Here is a 20,587-nt window from a genome sequence, read left to right as displayed (position 1 = left end):
TGTAGTTCTCCTTGAAGAGGTCCTTCACATTCCTTGTAAGTTCTATTCCTAGGTATTTTATTCTCCTTGTAGCAATTGTGAATGGGAGTTCACTCATGATTTGGCTGTTTGTCTGTTCTTGGTGTATAGGAATGCTTGTGATTTTTGCACATTGATTTTGTATCCTGAGACTTTGCTGAATTTGCTTATCAGCTTAAGGAGATTTGGGGCTGAGACTATGGGGTTTTCTAAAAATACAATCATGTCATCTGCAAAGAGAGACAATTTGACTTCCTTTATTCCTATTTGAATACCCTTTATTGCTTCCTTTTGCCTGATTCCCCTAGCCAGAACTTCCAATATTATGTTGAATTGGAGTGGTGAGAGAGGGCATCCTTGTCTTGTGCCGGTTTTCAAGGGGAATGCTTCCAGTTTTTGCCCATTCAGTATAATATTGGCTGTGGGTTTGTCATAAACAGCTCTTATTATGTTGAGATACATTCCATCAATACCTACTTGATTGAGAGTTTTTAGCATGAAAGGCTATTGAATTTTATTGAAGGCCTTTTCTGCATCTATTGAGATAATCATGTGGTTTTTGTAGTTGGTTCTGTTTATGCGATGGATTATGTTTACTGATTTGAGTATGTTGAACCAGCCTTGCATCCCAGGGATAAAGCCAACTTGATCATGGTGGGTAAGTTTTTTGAGGTGCTGCTGGATTTGGTTTGCCAGTATTTTATTGAGGATGTTGCATCGATATTCATCATTATTGGCCTAAAATTTCTCTTTTTTTTGTTGTGTCTCTGCCAGGCTTTGGTATCAGGGTGATGCTGGCCTCATAAAATGAGTTAGGGATAATTCCATCTTTTTCTATTGATTGGAATAGTTTCAGAAGGAATGGTACCAGCTCCTCTTTACACCTCTGGTAGAATTCGGCTGTGAATCTGTCTGGTCCTGGACTCTTTTTGGTTGGTAGGCTATTAATTATTGCCTCAATTTCAGAACCTGCTATTGGTCTATTCGGAGATTCAACTTCTTCCTGGTTTAGACTTGGAAGGTTGTGTGTGTCCAGGAATTTATCCATTTCATCTAGATTTTCTAGTTTATTTGCATAGAGGTGTTTATAGTATTCTCCGATGGTAGTTTGTATTTCTGTGGGATCAGTGGTAATATCCCCTTTATCATTTTTTATGGTGTCTATTTGATGCTTCTCTCTTTTGTTCTTTGTTAGTCTTACTAGCGTCTATCCATTTTGTTGATCTTTTCAAAAAACCAGCTCCTGGATTCATTGATTTTTTGAAGAGTTTTTTTGGGTCTCTATCTCTTTCAGTTCTGCTCTGATCTTAGTTATTTCTTGTCTTCTGCTAGCTTTTGAATATGTTTGCTCTTGCTTTTCTATTTCTTTTAGTTGTGATGTTAGGGTGTCAATTTCAGATTTCTCCTGCTTTCTCTTGTGGGCATTTAGTGCTATAAATTTCCCTCTACACACTGCTTTAAACGTGTCCCAGAGATTCTGGTACATTGTGTCTTTGTTCTCATTGGTTTCAAAGAACATCTTTATTTCTACCTTCATTTCATTATTTACCCAGTAGTCATTCAGGGGCACGTTGTTCAGTTTCCACATAGTTGTGTGGTTTTGAGTGAGTTCTTAATCCTGAGCTCTAATTTGGTTGCACTGTGGGCTGAGAGACAGTTTGTTGTGATTTCCATTCTATTACATTTGCTGAGAAGTGTTTTACTTGCAATTATGTTGTCAATTTTAGAATAAGTGTGATGTGGTGCTGAGAAGACTGTATATTCTGTTGATTTGGGGTGCAGAGTTCTGTAGATGTCTATTAGGTCCACTTGGTCCACAGCTGAGTTCAAGTTCTGGATATCCTTGTTAATTTTCTGTCTCATTGATCTGTCTAATACTGACAGTGGGGTGTTAAAATCTCCCATTATTATTGTGTGGGAGTCTATGTCTCTTTGTAGGTCTCTAAGAACTTGCTTTATGAATCTGGGTGCTCCTGTATTGAGTGTGTAGATATTTAGGATAGTTAGCTCTTCTTGTTGAATTGATCCTTTTACCATCATGTAATGCCCGTCTTTGTCTCTTTTGATCTTTGTTGATTTAGTCTGTTTTATCAGAGACCAGGATTGCAACCCCTGCTTTTTTTTACTTTCCATTTGCTTGGTAGATCTTCCTCCATCCCTTTATTTTGAGCTTATGTGTGTCTTTGTACATGAGATTGGTCTCCTGGATACAGCACACTGATGGGTCTTGACTCTTTATCCAATTTGCCAGTCTGTGTCTTTTAATTGGGGCATTTAGCCCATTTACATTTAAGGTTAATATTGTTACATGTGAATTTGATACTGTCATTATGATGCTAGATGGTTATGTCGCCCATTAATTGATGCAGTTTCTTCATAGTGTTGATGGTCTTTCAATTTGGTATGTTTTTGCAGTGGCTGGTACTGGTTGTTCCTATCCATGTTTAGTGCTTCCTTCAGGAGCTCTTGTAAGGCAGGCCTGGTGGTGACAAAATCTCTCAGCATTTGCTTGTCTGTAAAGGATTTTATTTCTCCTTCACTTATGAAGCTTAGTTTGGCTGGATATAAAATTCTGGGTTGAAAATTGTTTTCTTTAAGAATGTTGAATATTGGCCCCCACTCTCTTGTGGCTTGTAGGGTTTCTGCCAAGATATCCACTGTTAGTCTGATGGGCTTCCCTTTGTGGGTAACCCGACCTTTCTCTCTGGCTGCCCTTAACATTTTTCCTTCATTTCAACATTGGTGAATCTGACAATTATGTGTCTTGGGGTTGCTCTTCTCGAGGAGTATCTTTGTGGTGTTCTCTGTATTTCCTGAATTTGAATGTTGGCCTGCCTTGCTAGGTTAGGGAAGTTCTTTTGGATAATATCCTGAAGAGTGTTTTCTAACTTGGTTCCGTTCTCCCTGTCACTTTCAGGTCCACCAATCAAACGTAGATTTGGTCTTTTCACATAGTCCCACATTTCTTGGAGGCTTTGTTCATTTTTTTTTTTCACTTTTCTCTCTCTAATCTTGTCTTCTCACTTTACTTCATTAATTTGATCTTCAATCACTGATATCCTTTCTTCCACTTGATTAAATCGGCTATTGAAGCTTGTGTATGCTTTATGAAGTTCTTGTACTCTGGTTTTCAGCTCCATCAGGTCATTTAAGCTCTTCTCTACACTGGTTATTCTATTTAGCCATTCATCTGACCTTTTTTCAATGTTTTTAGCTTCCTTGCAATGGGTTAGAACATGCTTCTTTAGCTCAGAGAAGTTTGTTATTACTAACCTTCTGAAGCCTACTTCTGTCAACTCGTCAAACTCATTCTCTGTCCAGTTTTGTTCCCTTGCTAGTGAGGAGTTGTGTTCCTTTGGAGAAGAGGCGTTCTGGTTTTGGGAATTTTCCACCTTTCTGCTCTGGTTTCTCCCCATCTTTGTGGTTTTATCTACCTTTAGTCTTTGATGTTGGTGACCTACAAAGGGGGTTTTGGTGTGGATGTCCTTATTGTTGATGTTTATGCTATTCCTTTCTGTTTGTTAGTTTTCCTTCTAACAGACAGGCCCCTTAGCTGCAGGTCTGCTGGAGTTTGCTGGAGGTCCACTCCAGACCCTGTTTTCCTGGGTATCACCAGCAGAGGCTGCAGAACAGCAAATATTGCTGTCTGATCCTTCCTCTGGAAGCTTCCTCCCCAGAGGGACACCTGCCTGTATGAGGTGTCAGCCCCTACTGGGAGGTGTCTCCCAGTCAGGCTACACAGGGGTCAGGGACCCACTTGAGGCAGCAGTCTGTCAGCACGAATGCCATGCTGGGAGAAGCACTGCTCTCTTCAGAGCTGTCAGGCAAGGACGTTTAAGTCTGGAGAAGCTGTCTGCTGCCTTTTGCTCAGATATGCCCTGTCCCCAGAGGTGGAATCTAGAGAGGCAGTAGGCCTTCCTGAGCTGTGGTGGGCTCCCCCCAGTTCAAGCTTCCCTGCTGCTTTGTTTACACTGTGAGCATAGAACTGCCTACTCAAGCCTCAGCAATGGCAGACGCCCCTCCCCCTGCCAAGCTCTAGCATCTCAGGTGGATCTCAGACTGCTGTGCTAGCAGTAAGCAACGCTCCATGTGCATGGGACCTGCCAAGCCAGGCATGGGAGGGAATCTCCTGGTCTGCTGGTTGTGAAGACTGTGGGAAAAGCACAGTATTTGGGCAGGAGTGTACTGCTCCTCCAGATACAGTCACTCATGGCTTCTCTTGGCTAGGAAAGGGAAATCCTCCAACCCCTTGTGATTCCTGGGTGAGGCAATGCCCCACCCTGCTTCAGCTCACCCTCCGTGGGCTGCACCCACTGTCCAACTAGTCCCATGGAGATGAACCAGGTACCTCAGTTGGAAATGCAGAAATCACCCGTCTTCTGCGTCGATCTCACTGGGAGCTGGAGACCAGAGCTGTTCCTATTTGGCCATCTTGGAAGTAACCTCTCAAGTTTTATTTCTAATAAACGGTGCTGTCCTAAACTCTTGATTTTTATATGGCTCACTGTAAATAACAGTAGCATTTTAAATACATTTGAGCCTTCTCCCCATTGGCATTCAGTGGGGACAAATTCCATTTGAATGCTCAGTTACTATAGATGTGGTTATATGGAAGTGCTTGGGGCACAGTAAACTAAACTCAATCACAGGTGACTTACATTTGCATCCTGGCTTGGCCACATGTGGTGTAATCTTAGTTCAGCATTCAACTTCTTTGAGTCTCAGTTGCCTCATCTGTAAAATGGCTTGTGTTCACCACGAACCCCAAAATGTGTTTTCTGATTGAATGCAAAACAGCCTTAAATGGGCACACGTCTAAACAGATGCCAGTCACACAGGGCTTCACTGATTCTAACAATGTATCAGAATAATAATTTATAATATGAAAGCAGAATAAGGTTTGAGGTCCACAAATGTCATCCACCAGGAACGCCTTTTCACTTCATGTTTGAATGCTAAAAATGAAGACTTTCTGCCAGGGCTCCCAATAAAACAGTCACCCAGGCACAGTGACAACCAAGAAAATCTTTCCTAAAATCATCACTTCATTCCCTTGGTTCTGCCTCTCTTCTCTGCTTACCCTTGAGGAGGGGGGATTAGGGGAGTCAGGAGGGGAGGAAGGTGTGACACATCTTAGAACTGGAATGGAGGACAAGTGAAAAATTTCTATTAGGAGTGATGCTCTTCAGAAAACAGTAGCAAAATCATGTTTTGAAAACTCTATCCACATAAATGAATATATATATATGTATATCTTCCTGTGGTCCCTCTATTTTTTATACATTGTACTATGACTATACCAAATAAATTAAAAATGTTTTACTGATAAATAATAGTTGTACATATTTTTGGGGGTAAATGTGATATTTTGATACCTTTATACAATGTGTATGCAGTGATCAAATTGGAGTAATTGGGATAGCCATCACCTCAAAGGCTGATTTTTGTGTTGGGAACATTATAATTCTTCTCTTCTAGCTATTTTGAAATTTATAATAAATTATTGAATACAACAACTTATTCCTTCTAACTAACTGTATTTTTGTACCTCTTAACCAACTTCTCTTTGTCCCCACTCCCTTCCCAGGCTTTGGTAGCCACCATTCTACTCTTTACCTCCATGAGAACCACTTTTTTTAAGCTCCCACATGTAAGTGAGAACATGCTATATTTATTTTTTTGTGCTTGGCTTGTTTCAGTTAACACAATGACCTCCAGTCCCATCCATGGTGCTGCAAATGACAGGATTTCTCTTTTTTTATGGCTGAATAATATTTCAGTGTGTATATGTACCACATTTTCTCCATCCATTCATCTGTTGATGAACATTTAGGTTGATTCCATATCTTGACTGTTGTCAACAGTGTTGCAGTAAACATGGGAGGGCAGATATCTCTTCAATATACTGATTTCCTTTCTCTTGGATATATACCCAGCAGTGGGATTGCTGGATCATATGTAGTTCTAATTTCGGTTTTTGAGGAACCACCATACTGTTTCCCATAATGGCTGTACTACTCTACATTCCCACCACCAGTATACAAGTGCTCCCCTTTCTCCACACCTTTCCCAACATTTGCTACCAAATGAAGTATTCTTTAAAAAGCAAGTTACAAAAGGTCAAATTTGCCTGAAAAGTGTTGCCGAAAAAATTCAGCTCCTAGTGTAGTGCTTTTCATATGATAGGCATTCAACACATAGTTGTTGCATTAAAAACAGCATCAAAGTGATTATTATATTTGGAATTTATTTAATCCACTTAGTAAGTTATCTATTTGGTCTAGAATAGGAGTTAGATTATTTACCAGTAGTGTTGGCAGTTGATTGTGAACTAACCCCACCCCTGCAATTTTACTCAAAATAATATATTAAACAGAAGTGACAAATCATTTCTTTATCCCTTTATTCATTTACATACAAAGTATATTGTGAATTTTTTGCTTTACTGAAAAACATCTACTAAAAGGCAGAAATAGCACAAAATCATACAGAGATAAGAATCCTTAAACTGTTCATTTCACCTTACCAATTATCTAGTTCTGCTATCTTTCTATTTTAATGATAGGTTTCAAATTCAAAACTGCTTTCAATCTACAGATTTAGATATGTAATAACTGCTGGTAAAAACATTGATTTCTGTAGCCTGGTTCCTCTTTTACATGAGTGCTTATTTCAAGTTTGCTGTGATCACCATAGAAATATTCTCTATTGCTAGAGGTTGCAGGTTATGATCATTCATTTGTCTAACAAGTACTTTCAAACAGCTATTCTGTGCCAGGACCATGATAGGTAGTCATTACTTTCATGTCATGTTTTAAATGCTATTTTAGATCTTCCAAAAGGCACGTTACTTTAAATCAAAAGATCAAGTCAAGACAACTTCCGTTTTTCTTTTCTTTTTTTTTTTTTTGTTTGAGACGGAGTTTCGCTCTGTCGCCCAGGCTGGAGTGCAGTGGTGTGGTCTCGGCTCACTACAAGCTCCGTCTCCCGGGTTCACGCCATTCTCCTGCCTCAGCCTCCCAAGTAGCTGGGACTACAGGCGCCCGCCACCACGCCCGGCTAATTTTTTGTATTTTTTAGTAGAGATGGGGTTTCACCATGTTAGCCAGGATGGTCTCGACCTCCTGACCTCGTGATCTGCCCACCTTGGCCTCCCAAAATGCTGGGATTACAAGTGTGAGCCACCGCGCCCAGCCCAACTTTTGTTTTTCTAACTTGATTCAAGGGCTGAGCATTAAATGCCATAGAACAACAGGTTGATGCCCAGGCTTTTGATAAATGACATATTTTAGCAAATGTATGAAAGCCAGTCATTGTGTGTAAATCTAGCATAGCTTGATGGTTAAGCTTCCTGGTTGTAGAACCAGAAAGACTTGGTAGTGAATTCTGGCTCTGCCATTTACTGGTTTTATTACCTTGGATAACTTACTTAACCTCTCCGAGGCTGTTTTCTCATTTGTTAAAGTTGGAACTAATAAGAGTATATGCCTCATAGCATTACAGTGACAAATGGATGAGATACTGTGTGGAAAGCACGAAAATCGGTGCTGGTATTTACTAATTCCTCAACAAATTAGCTATTAATAGGAGTTATTAATTGGCTATTGATAGGAAGAATAAAAATCATGATAGTGATGGTATAAGTATTTACCTGGGTCAAGGGGCTTCCTTATTTGGCTAAATTATCTAAAATGCATAGGAAGAACAGAACTTTTAGTTGGCTATTTTTCTTTTACATATGTATGTATGTATGTATGTGTGTATGTATGTATGTATGTATGTATGTATGTATCTATCTATCTATCTATCTATCTATCTATCTATCTACTGTCTCGTTCTATTGCCCAGACTGGAGTGCAGAGGTGCGATCATAGCTCACTGCAGCCTAGAACTCCTGGGCTCAAGCCAATTGTCTCACTTTAGCCTCTTAAGTAGCTGGGACCAGAGCTGTGCGTTACCACATCTGGCTGGCTATTTTTTTCATATTCTGGTTAACAAGGTGTCAAACACAAAATGCTTCATGATTTGGTTGTCTAAGATATTTTAGACACACAATAATCCATTTCAAAGATTAAAATATACTTTAATATTTCTTTTTTTTTTTTTTTTTTTTGAGATGGAGTCTCCCTCTGTTGCCCAGGCTAGAGTGCAGTGGCATGATTTCAGCTCATTGCAACCTCTGCCTCCTGGGTTCAAGTGATTCTTCTGCGTCAGTCTCCTGAGTAGCTGGGACTACAGGCCCATGCCACCATGCCCACTAGCTCTTGTAGTTTTAGTAGAGATAGGGTTTCACCCTATTGGCCAGGCTGGTCTCAAACTCCTGACCTCATGATCCACCCACCTCGGCATCCCAAAGTGCTGGGATTACAGGCGTGAGCCATCACGCCCAGCTACTTCAATATTTCTATAGGTGCCTAGTTCCTGAAGGATTTTAAGGTCATAATATGCAATGACTGCAGATGCAAAAGTTTTAGAAAATGTATCCTAAGCACAGAACAAACCCTAAATATTCAGTTAGTTAAATGCCAAACTTATCTTGTTTCTTTCTCTGAAAATTGTAATGCTGACAAAATTCCAGATAACTTACAGCATCTGACAGTTTGGTTCTGAAGTTTTACTATTGCATTGTAACTATAATTTTGCTCATTAACTGTGTAGAATGTAAGTTTACCAGATCTAAAAAATTGTTAGCTAAAGAAACAAATTAAATAGAGCCTCCAGTGGGTTAAATAACTTTATGTTATATTTCTAAGAATTCTACTCACAATGGCCACAGGGTCATTGCTGCGAGTTGCGGCCAGGCTGAACTTCTTCACGTGAGTGTTGGTCTCCAGAGCCTTTGCAAATTCCCTCAGGGTTGGAATTGGAATGTTCTAAGACAGAGAAGACATGGCTAGTTGATGACCCATTCTATGGCACACTCTTGCCAAGGTAAGAACCCACAACCTTTAAATACCATATGTATGTAGATAAATACATGATATCCCTTCTAAATGAGGGTCGTTACCTAGCCTTCAGCAACCAAGCTATCCTGAGCCAACAGCACCACTTAGTGTCCAATAGGGGAATCTAGTCTACCACTATGGTACCTCTTGAGTGTTGTCTTTCTGTTTTCCCTTACCAAGAAAGTATGCACATACTACACTTCCCTCTTTTTATTTTTCACTGTATATTCTAGCCAGACTGATATACTTGCCATTGTTTTAATATACCACAGTCTTTCTCTTTTTCAGACCTTTATATATGCTTTCCCCTTAGCCTGGAAATTCCTTTTGTCCTTTTCTCTGATTAATTCCTACTCATCTTTCAAGACTCAGATGTAATATCATCTCCTTTGTTTACTGGATCTCCTAGGTAGCATTAAAATTTTTCTTTCTTGCAATTCAATGACATTTGGGGGCTCACCACATCATGTTATAATTATCTGTTTAGTGTTTTTCTCCTAGTATAATATTTTTCAGAGTAAAGACTGAAAAAATCTTATTCATCTTTTAGTCCTTTTTCTAGATCATTTACCACAGTAATGACCACTGGGGAAGGAGACAATATGGGGTGCAGTTAGAAGTGGAGAAGAGTCCTGGCTGCACTATAGGCTAGCTCTATGAGCTTAACAACTCTTTAAGTCCCACTAATAATTAAATGAGATAATAAATTCCAAGTATTTAGTAAAGGACATGGCATATAGTATGCACTCAATAAAAGTTGGTTATTATTAAATGCGAAGAACTGGCCCAAAAAGAATAAACAAAAGAGACTTCAGGTAATATTTACACACACACACACACACACACACTCTCTCTCTCTCTCCTACTCTTTCCCTTTGAGAGTGGCATGACTTATCAAACTGAATAAAGTGGAAGTAACAAACATGTTCAGTAACTTCAGAAACCGGGTCAAAACAGGTATTGTGGCTTCCTGCTTTCTCATCTTTCTGTCTTGGATCACTCGCTCTGGGGAGCCACATGGTGAGAAATGGAGGCCTCTTCCCAACAGCCACATGAATCTGCCATCTTAGAATTGGATCCTCCTGCCCCGGGCAAGCCTGGTACTGCAGCCTTGGATGACAACTTCACTGTCACCTCATTTGAGACCCTGAGCCACACTATCCAGCTAGCTACTACCAGATTCCTGACACTGAAAAATTGTGTGTGAAATAATAAATGTCTGTTGTTTGAAGCCTCTAAGTTTTGGAGTAATCTGTTACTCAGCAATGTACTAAGCATAGTACTAATGTACTATGCTTAACTCAGGTATGGTGATTCTTTTCAAATAATTATAGAAATCACTGTTTTCCAAAACCCACTTCTTTTGAATAGGATACCTTGACTCCAACTCAGTGACTACAAAGAACTGCAAACAGGTGTGAAAACAAGCAATTGGTCATCTCTGGTAAGTTTTCTGACCTCATGATAAATTAAGTGACTGATGATAATCACAATGAAATACCTTAATGTTGTTGAGGTTGACTTCTTGCAAGCTAGGATCATTGGCTTTCATCTGCTGCAGGCTTATTTCCACATTTGTGGGATTGGGTGGTTCCTCAAATACTGGCTTTACCTTTTCACCTTTGACAACATCTAAAACACAAGTTTTCATTTTAAAAAATGCAAAGTCTCTCCTATGAAAATCAGTGGCGACTTCCCAAAAAATGACATATCTTTCATATGCTCTGATTCCAATAAGACTTTAATAGCAATGACAGTAGGTTTATTCTCAGCTGAGCAAGCATGGGAGTGGTGTAGCTCTGAGTCACAGTTTGGAAGGCTGGTGTTTCTCAACTGCAATGAGAATTCCCTGGGGCTAGCACTGCATGGAGCCAAAAGTTCAGGAGGCCCTGCAGCAAACTCCAATGTTCAAAATATCCATGGGCAGTTATTGCTGCTCCATATGGACATCTGTCAGACTATACTAACTAGACTTCAGGATCTGAGATACAAATCAGACACCACAATAAGTCTTCACTTCCCAAACTCTAATACCCCTCTGGCCTCTTGATTATACCCTACCCTCCTCTGAGTTCTATTCTGGAGCTTTAGTTTTAAGGAAGGTATGGGAAAAGAAAGGGATAAAAAAGAAGAATGGAAGTTAACAGAGATACAAAGGATTAACATCCCAACATACACAGAGCTCCTACAAATCAATAAGGCGACCCAATTAAAAATGAACCAATAATACAATCAGAAGAATCTGTCACTCAACTAAAAATATAAAAAAGTAACTAAGCTCCAAAATAAAGAAAGGAGATACCATTTCATTAACAAACAAGTGTGAAACAAGATAACATCTGGAGTTGGCAACAATGTGGAGGAAAAAGCATCTTCCTACTTCTCTGTAAGTGAGAATGTGATCTGATGCAAATGTTTTGAGAGAGTAATTTGGCGTTATCTATTACAATTTAAGATGTGCATGTTCTATGACCCAGCAATTCTATAGAAGTCTTATCTACAAAAATAGCACAGATACATAAAGATATATACTCACGGATATTCCCTGTTCCCTGATATATTACTTGTGACAGCAAAACATGATAAAATGTCCATCAATATGAAAATGGGTAAATAAAGTATAGCATCATCACATAACAACTCATTGTCTATTCATTAAAAGAATCTATTCACGAGCCAGGCATGGTGGCTCACACCTATAATCCCAGCACTTTGGGAGGCTGAAGCAGGAGAGTTGCTTGAGGCCAGAAGTTTGAGACCAGGCTGGGCAACACAGTGAGACCCAGTCTCTACAATAAATTTTAAAAATTGGCCAGGTGTAATTTTGTCTGTAGTCTTAGCTGCTCAGGGGACTAAGGTAGGAGAATCCCTTGATCCCAGGAGTTTAAGGCTGCAGTCAGCCTTGGTAGTGATGCTGGACTCTAGCCTGGACAACAGAATGAGACCCTGTCTCAAAAAAAAAAAAAAAAAAAAGATCTTCATTATCTATCCATTAAAAAAGTTATCTACTCATTAAAAGAATGAAGGAAACCTATAGGTACTGATAAGAGACCACAATTTGAAGACAAGTTAATATTTGTGTGCATGTGTACATATAAACGTCCAGAAGGTTATGCATCAGATTGTTAACAGCAAACATTGTCAGAATGTTATCCTTTGATGCTGAAGCTAAAAAGGATGAGCATTTTTTATCCATAAGCATAAGAAACAAGAAAGGCCAGCCTAGGCAACATAGCAAGATCCTGTCTCTACAAAATAAAAATAAAAATAATTAACTGAGTGTGGTGGCATGCACCTGTAGTCCCAGCTACTCAGGAGGCTGACGGGGAGGACGGCTTGAGTCCAGCAGCCAGAAGCTACAAAGAGCTATGATTGCACCATTGTACTCCAGCCTGGGCAACAGGGCAAGCCTCTATCTCAAAAAATAAAAGGAATATTGCTCATTGTGTGTCTAAATTACCACTATAAATAATATTTCATATATACGCTACTGAGATCAGAAAGCACCTCCCAAGTCTCTATTAAAGTGAATAAAATAAAATTAACCTAAGAAAAGTTGTAATCCTAAAAATGAGCTGGGTGTGGTGGCACACGCTGGTAGTCCCAACTACTCATGAGGCTGAGGCAGGAGAACTGCTTGAACCCAGAAGGTGGAGGTTGCAGTGAGCCGAGATCGTGCCATTGCACTCCAGCCTGGGTGACAAAACAAGACTCCATCTCAAAAAAAAAAAAAAAAAAAAAAAAAAAAAAAGCCGTAATTTTCTATGAGTTTTCAAAGCATATGGATCACACTGTCCTGAAATGACCTGAATATTGGTCCTTCCTTACCCCGGACAGATAAATTTCTTTGGGCAGGGACCATTTTCATCTTTGTACCTAATCCTAGAACATTCCTGACACATAGCAGGTATTTAGTGGATGACTGACGAATGAATGAATAAAAAAGTCTAATTAATTGTTTACTGCTACAGGAAATGGTGACATAGAAGATGGTGGTGTGGAATGTCCTGTGCACGTAAGTCCATGCCAGCATGTCTTTCATGCCCTCTGAGGGAAGTGGGCATTCAAATTCTAATGACAAGCGTCTATTACTGAGACAAAAAGACACTCAAATAGAGAAGGGAACTTATTTAAGCTACCATAGTTGATTAAAACATCCTTAGGAACATGAAACTCTGCATTTTGTGATGACTAAGCAATCTCATATCAGCAATTTTTTTTTCATGAATATGGATTATACCATTTAATGCAGACCCACATATCAACAATTTCATCTTCTCTGACTAAACAGACCTACCAAGAAAGTGTTCTGGGCAACACACACTGATTTGTACTAGTTTCACCGCCAGATGGAGCTCTCATTGTCAGCTGCTCCGTATCCTAGCCAAATGACAGTGCAAAGCCTGCAAAAGTCAACAGGCCTCTCTCCTGCCAGCAACCCTGGAGGCTCCAAAGCTTTACAAAACCACAGATTCCACATCAACTTACTTCTGACAGGCCCTTTGCCACCTTTACTGTTGGCTGTTTCTTCATCGAACTTTGGATTGTTGAGCAAATTGTGTACTCCAAGGACAGCTAAAAACAGACAGTCAACAAATGAGCATTATGTTTGGAGAAGCACATGAGGATGTCCACATTGTTAATATGCCCCTTGAAGAACAATTCTTTACATCATAAATGTAAGTCCCTGAGTCCTCTTTCCTTGCACAGTGTGTGGTACATGTATAGTGTTAAATACACTTATTTGAAAACCCTCCTTTCAAGACCACCAGTAATCTTCATGTCTTTCTACATCTCCACATGTAGAACCATTTAGGGTCTGAGCAACGGTGGCCTAGTTATGGCCACAGTTTACTGAAAATCTGCCTAGACCTCCTAGTTAAATAGACTCAACCTTTCAGTTTTCTCATCTGTAAAATGAGAAGGTAGGACTGAGACTAATGATTTTCAAGATCTAACATTATATAGATGACTGCATATATTTTTCCAGAGGCCTCTTTCAATGTCAGCCTCCTCATCTCTCAGTACCAAATATAATTGTCTCTAGAGCATTCCAGGGTGGGGAAAAAAAGCAACATCAGCAATAAAAGGTCAGTTATGCGTACTGAGATTTTCAGCTTCCTGTATTACACAGAACTTGCACCAGGAGGCAGCTTAGGATGCAGGAACAACACTGGGGAAGAACGAACGCGGGGCTGGACTGAACCTGCAACTTCTATGCAGATTTCCCTTTGCTAATGAAATTCTAGATGACATTGGCCACCTGGAGAAGGATCCCAGAAGGGATAATATTCTGTTGACAGGTGGCAGAGGAGTGCCTCTGAGATGCTCATCAGCTCTACTGTAAGCTACATATTGAAGGAGGGAGGCAGCTGGCACAGCACAAGGAAGGGCAAATGGTCAGAGCTAGCAAGGACCTGGTGAAGAGGGGGACTTGGGAGCAGTCAAGAATCCTGACTCTGACACATGTTAAACTGTGTGACTTGGGAAGTTGTTAAATGCCTGAGTCTCCGTTTCCTCATCCGTAAAACAGGGATAATAATTATACTTTATTACCAAGATTAAATGACTTTCTATGTGTCAGGCACCGTTCTAAGTGCTTTACAAATTCTTGTTAAATAAATAAGAATTTGTCACTGTGGGCTGGGCGTGATGGCTCATGCCTGTTATCTCAGCACTTTGGGAGGCCGAGGTGGGTGGATCATGAGGTCAAGAAATCGAGACCATCCTGGCCAACATGGCGAAGTCTTGTCTCTACAAAAAATATAAAAATTAGCTGGGTGTGGTGGCGGGCCCCTGTAATCCCAGCTACTTGGGAGGCTGAGGCAGGAGAATCGCTTGAACTCGGTAGGCGGAGGTTGCAGTGAGCAGAGATTGTGCCACTGCACTCCAGCCTGGGTGACAGAGTGAGACTCCGTCTCAAAAAAAAAAATAATTTGTCACTGTGTCTCTGTGAAGGGGACAGGAGAAGGAGAAGGTGTCCCATTTGATAAACACTGAGGCCATACAACGAACACATCTTCTTGCTCTGGCTCCATGCTCACCAAGTAACTTCTAATTACAATTTGGCTCCTACTGCCAGGTTTTCGTTTTTATCTGTTATCTGTGAATTGGGCTAATGGATCAGTTCCCACCACTTTGCTCCAATCTGACTACTTCCATGTATACTGATAAGATCAGATTTCCAGTCCAGAGCTCCCACAGTTTAGGGCCAGGAACTAGACTCCGGATGGTGACCACACTGACACCCAGCCAGTCTAAGAGGCCCTGTCTTGCAGGTCAACTACCACTCTCTTGAAGAACTTTCTCTTCGCTCTCTATCTGCCACAATAACATGGGCAATACGCCGACACTCTTTCTTATCTAAAACTCAATGGCTGCCAGCCCATCTGCCCATGGGGCTGCCTTCAGTCTTCCAGAAGGGTCCACCCTAAAGAAGATGCTGCCAACACCCCCAGCCAAGCTTCCTTCTGAATTCCTAGGGAACACAGGACGAGGGAGGGAAGCTGAGTAAGGATGAACAAGGACAGTTTTCTATTTGGATTCTCTCTCCAGTTTTACTGTATGAATTTCAGGATCTAGTATCTTCCAAATAATTGGTGTTTTTCTCTTTTTCCTTTCTCAAGGCGTTTCCTGGGAGTTCAAGTTCAGCCTGGCATTCTCCCTCTGGGCAATTCCGGTAGAGACCATGAAGCAACCCCTGGGAGGACCAGTAACCATAACAGGATCCCTCCACAGCAACCCCAGGGCTAAGACCAGTGCGTGCAAAACACCTTCTTCACCAGGTGAAGCAAGTGCCTCAACTCCTACAATGGCCAGTATTAAGTTCACAAACATGGGAACTTCCTGACATCATCACAGAAGGAACGAGAATGGAATTGAGATGGCTGGTACATATTAGAATAAGGCTGGTTCTCCTGGGAGGAAAGAGGTGATTATTATATCTGTCTTCCAATGGAATACAAATTATTGCTAAAGCTGTGGATTTGTTTTTAAAGCGCCTCTATCCTGTGGGGATCTAATAACCCTGTGTATGTAGATGGAAGATCTAATGTATAAATATACTGGTACATGCAGAAAATCTTTCTTGAAGGCTATACAAGACACGAGAGTGGGCCTAGGCAATTAAGGTCGAGAGACTTACTTTTCATTACACATTCTTTTGTACTCTTTGACATTTTTCTATCCGCATTTTAAATAATAATCATTATAATCATTATTATGTTGCTATTGTTTTTTTTTTTTTTTTTTTTTTTTTTTTGAGACGGAGTCTTGCTCTGTCACCCAGGCTGGAGTGCAGTGGCCGGATCTCAGCTCACTGCAAGCTCCGCCTCCCGGGTTCACGCCATTCTCCTGCCTCAGCCTCCCGAGTAGCTGGGACTACAGGCGCCCGCCACCTCGCCCGGCTAGTTTTTTTTTTTTTTTTGTATTTTTTAGTAGAGTCGGGGTTTCACCATGTTAACCAGGATGGTCTCGATCTCCCGACCTCGTGATCCGCCCGTCTCGGCCTCCCAAAGTGCTGGGATTACAGGCTTGAGCCACCGCGCCCGGCCGTTGCTATTGTTAAGACTAGAAGGCTAACAGACCTCTTAGCATTTTCTGAATCAAAATGGAACAGTGACCATGGGAAGAACCAGAACTTCATAGAAATGTTGTGATGATAAAATGCCAAATGTGAAAGCTCCTTAGAAAGCAAAAGAGCTGTTGTTTTATTCTTTAAGTTCTCAACACTCCTTCCTATTTGTTTGCTTTGATTTCTCACAGTAACTCTTTGAGTTTTGCGGGATGGGTATTATTTGCAGCTGAAATAGAGCAAAATAACATTTGCTTAGAGAGGTTAAGTCACCTGCATTAAGACTGACAGCTCCATAATGGCTGGTGTCAATCTGCTATTCTCCTACCTACAGAGAAGCTCAAAGGCTGCTGGCATGGGTGCCAGTGAATGCTGGGAGGTCATGGAGCTAGACAGGAAAGTTCCCAGAGTTCAAGACTAACCTGCAAGATCATAGAGTTCGGTGTCAGAGGCACTGGCCAAAGCTTCTTCCAGTTCTGGGTCAAGGGTCACTTTTTCTTCTTTACGAGTTTCTACAGGCTTTTCTTTAGGGATAAAGACTCTCCCTTTAAATCAGAAGAAAAACAAAAATATTGAGTACTACTGCCTTACGGGTAGGGTAAGTAGACTGAGCAGAGAATGCAGTTCTGACCATTGAGACTCATATGATTAAGCCAGTTCACATCCAACTGAGATTCCTGGATGGCCAGGATGGTGCCAACATCGATAAGTCACTGTCAGAGGGAAGGAACACTGCAGGAGGAATCCTGCATTCTGCCACACAGAGATCTGAGACTACAGTCCTTAAACACAGAGGGCAATGGTGGCTTCTACCCCTTTCCTATTGGCGGTACTGCCCTTTGGTCTGGGCAGGAGAGGTCCTGCCCTGCGTCATGCACTTTAGAGGACCCCATACTAGTCTTCCTGTAGCTGCACCTCTCCCCTCCAGGGGAGAAACCATGAGGCCAAAGGGATATTCCCATCTAGCATATAGGCCACTTTCTAGACTACACTTCAGGAACCTAGGACCCTGGAATGTCTTGCCCAAAGAGCCCTGTGCCTGCCTCTAGGGCCTCCATAAGCCCCTTCCCATGTCTATCCTCCTGAAGGCAGGTCACGCTGCTGGGTGTGTACCCCCAGGTCAAGGGGAGGCTATTTGTAGGGGAGCCTGGATGAAGCTTGGATATGTGGGCTTGGGTGTCCAACATGTGTGTTTGAGGCCCTGGCAGTATGGGACAGATCAATATCCCTGCATGGAACTCTTGGAAGTCCAAGAATCCTGGCCTTCTGGGTATATCTAAAGGAGGATACAGCATATTTTAATGGTTTGTTAGCCTTTAAATATTTGGAAAATATTTAAATATTTGGCTGGCTTGATCATAGCTAACACATCCACTTCCCACACGTGCACGCAGGACAAGCTAGAGCCATGATCAAAACACCCCAGAGCATTCATATTCCTTTCTAATTCTTCCCAGCTTTTGACTCTTGGTTTCTCTTTTTTGAAGCTGGTCTTACTTTTTGGGCATAATCTTTGAAATTGTTCTCTTCCATTTTGATTTTTAGAGTTCCCTAAAGGCTCATCTGGCTCCAGTTTCAGTCCATTGGGACCCAAGTTCTCTCCAGGTCTCCTTGGCTAGGCTGGCTTATCCCACTCCCATGGGAAAGGAAAGGGTCCAACCCAAAGTCAATAACCCTCCTGCATGAGAACTCTCCAGGAGACTTCCCTGATTACAAGGGCTGTGTATTTCTTGTTTTACCATATTGTCAAATGGCTGGATGAGTAAACAGGAGCATGTCAGAGCTGGGCACTCCAGACAGGAAAGAAAGGCACTGCTTGTGGTCAGTCTGGGGCATCCTGGCAACAAGGTCATTATCACTGACATGCATCCTACTTCCTGCCTTGGGATCACTTTAGCTGCCACATTTCTCAGAAAGAAGGAAAATACACTGGGAAACAAAGTAGGAGGATGGCCAGAAGATAGAAAATGGAAAAAGAAATCAACTAATCAGTAACATCTCAAATACTGGGGTTCATCTCAGACTTAATATTCCTAGTATCTATGGCCTGAAACATTTTCTTTCTGGCCAAGATGATCTTAGGTTTAGAGTCAAAATAAGATTTCTTTCTTTATTTTTTCGTTTTTAAAGACAGGGTCTCACTCCCTCACCCAGGCTGGAGTGCAGTGGTGCAATCATAACTCACTGTAACCTTGACCTTCTGGGCTGGAGCAATCCTCCTGCCTTGGCCTCCCAAAGTGCTGGGATTACAGGCATGAGCCACTGTGCCCAACCTAATATAGGATTTTCTAAGTTCCTCTTTCCTGGTACTAAACATGAGGTACGCAGCTATTGGTATTCAGGAGAACTGCTGATACAGAGCCATTCCTGGAGGTCCAACCAAATAACAAGTTCTAAGCAAAACTCTGCACCACAGTAAAATCTAGCCCAGGAACCTGAGGTGCGCCAGCACATAGTATTCAGCACTGCGGACCTCACTGAGGACCTCATAGCAGCTTCCCGCTGCTCCTGGATGGTCTCACTGGTCCTTCTGGGGGCCCTGCATACTCTTCACTCTGCTCTGCTGCTCTGATTATAAAACTTGCTCCCTGCTCATTTTATTCAATTGTGCTACTTCTCAACCTTCTCCTAAGCTACACTATGCAACCATATACCCTTTTTATATCTCTATTACTCAGACAGCTCCTACGTTCCCAACTCTCCCACCAACCATCTGGAGATCAATCTTGATCATGAGATAATTTACCATAGCCACTCCTAAGACCTCTACACTAAGAACAAAAGATAATAGCTTTTCCCTTATTATGCTGTCACTGCTTGATGTTAACTGGGACTTTATTGAAGATTTGACATAATTTTTTTCACAACTAAATTAGTCCAGTAGCAACTATGCAGCTATAGAAACAGCTCCATATTTTCACAGTAATCCGTGATTATTTGCCTGGTTTGTAACTGTTCACAATTACTTTATTTATTAATTATTTTTTTGGAGGCAGGATCTCACTTTATCACCCAGGCTGGAGTGCAGTGGCAGGATCATAGCTCATGGCAATCTTGAACTCCTGGATTCATGGGATCCTTCTGCCTCAGTCTCCCAAAGTGCTGGGATTACAGGTGTGAGCCACGGCATGTGGCCCAATTTTACTTTCTTAATGACATTCTCAATGGTGCGTGACCCACTGAATGTGCGCAATACAGAGGGCAGCCTGGGCATTATGTGACACAAGGCAGTAGCACTCTGCCTCATGCCAACTAGGAGCTGGATGCTCCTGCTCCCACTGCTGCAGTACAGATTTCTGAGATGCCATTCACTTGAACCCATGTTTATCAAGTGCCTCCCATGCCAGTTTCTGTGCCAGGATAAAAAAAAGACCCTATCACATGAAAACACGCAAAAACCAAAGTAAATAAAGTGATAAACATTGTTACAGTGCTGTGAAAGCAATATGCAGCTGTCATAGTAGAAAGAAGTGAGGTCAGAGAAAGCCCAAGGCCCTGAAATTTAAGCTGAGACCCTTAGGATGTGAAAAATGGGGACATGAGTCAGAAGGAAGAGTCCATGAGAAGACCAGCCTGAGGGAGGAAAAGAACTCAGCAGGTTCAGGGAAGTGAATGAAGACAGTGGGGCCTGAGGATTAGCAAGGGAAGGCCAGATGCAGGTAGAGAGCTGGATGGAGGCTATATCTACTTTAAAGACCACAGTAAGGATTTGAGACATTAAGAAGGGAAATGCCAAGATTTTGTTTGTTTATTTATTTTAAGACAGGGTTCCACTCTGTTGCCCAAGCTGTAGTGTAGTGGCATGATCACGGCTCACTGCAGCTTTGACCTCCTGGGTTCAAGCGATCCTCCCATATCAGTTCCTAAGTAGCTGGGAACACGGGTGCGCCATCATGCTTGGCTAATTTTTGTATTTTTTGTAGAGACGGGGTTTTGCCATGTTGCCCAGGCTGGTCTTGGACTCCTGGGCTCGAGTGATCCTCCTGCCTCAGCCTCCCAAAGTGCAGCAATTACAGGTGTGAGCCACTGTGCCCAGCCAACATGATCTGAT

The 20,587-nt window shown here is 41.6% G+C and overlaps 2 protein-coding genes across 3 annotated transcripts in view; one reads left to right on the top strand and one right to left on the bottom strand.

Moving 5' to 3' along the window:
- Positions 1-20,587, top strand: part of LYSMD2 (LysM domain containing 2) — a 133,344-nt gene that overhangs the window by 63,632 nt on the left and 49,125 nt on the right. The gene's annotated exons all lie outside the window — the stretch shown is intronic.
- The window catches only part of TMOD2 (tropomodulin 2), a 66,102-nt gene that overhangs the window by 25,598 nt on the left and 19,917 nt on the right, over positions 1-20,587 (bottom strand). For both annotated transcript variants that reach the window (XM_050797944.1, XM_050797945.1), the window contains exons 4-7: positions 16,959-17,081; positions 13,452-13,538; positions 10,465-10,595; positions 8,784-8,891 (exon numbers count right to left, since the gene is read on the bottom strand). In XM_050797944.1, coding sequence (XP_050653901.1) covers positions 8,784-8,891; positions 10,465-10,595; positions 13,452-13,538; positions 16,959-17,081 — 449 coding nt within the window. The remainder of the gene's footprint in view (positions 1-8,783; positions 8,892-10,464; positions 10,596-13,451; positions 13,539-16,958; positions 17,082-20,587) is intronic.

Source organism: Macaca thibetana, chromosome 7, assembly GCF_024542745.1.
Source record: "Macaca thibetana thibetana isolate TM-01 chromosome 7, ASM2454274v1, whole genome shotgun sequence".
In the NCBI taxonomy this organism is placed as follows: Eukaryota; Metazoa; Chordata; class Mammalia; order Primates; family Cercopithecidae; genus Macaca; species Macaca thibetana.
This window is presented reverse-complemented; position numbering and strand designations above follow the sequence as displayed.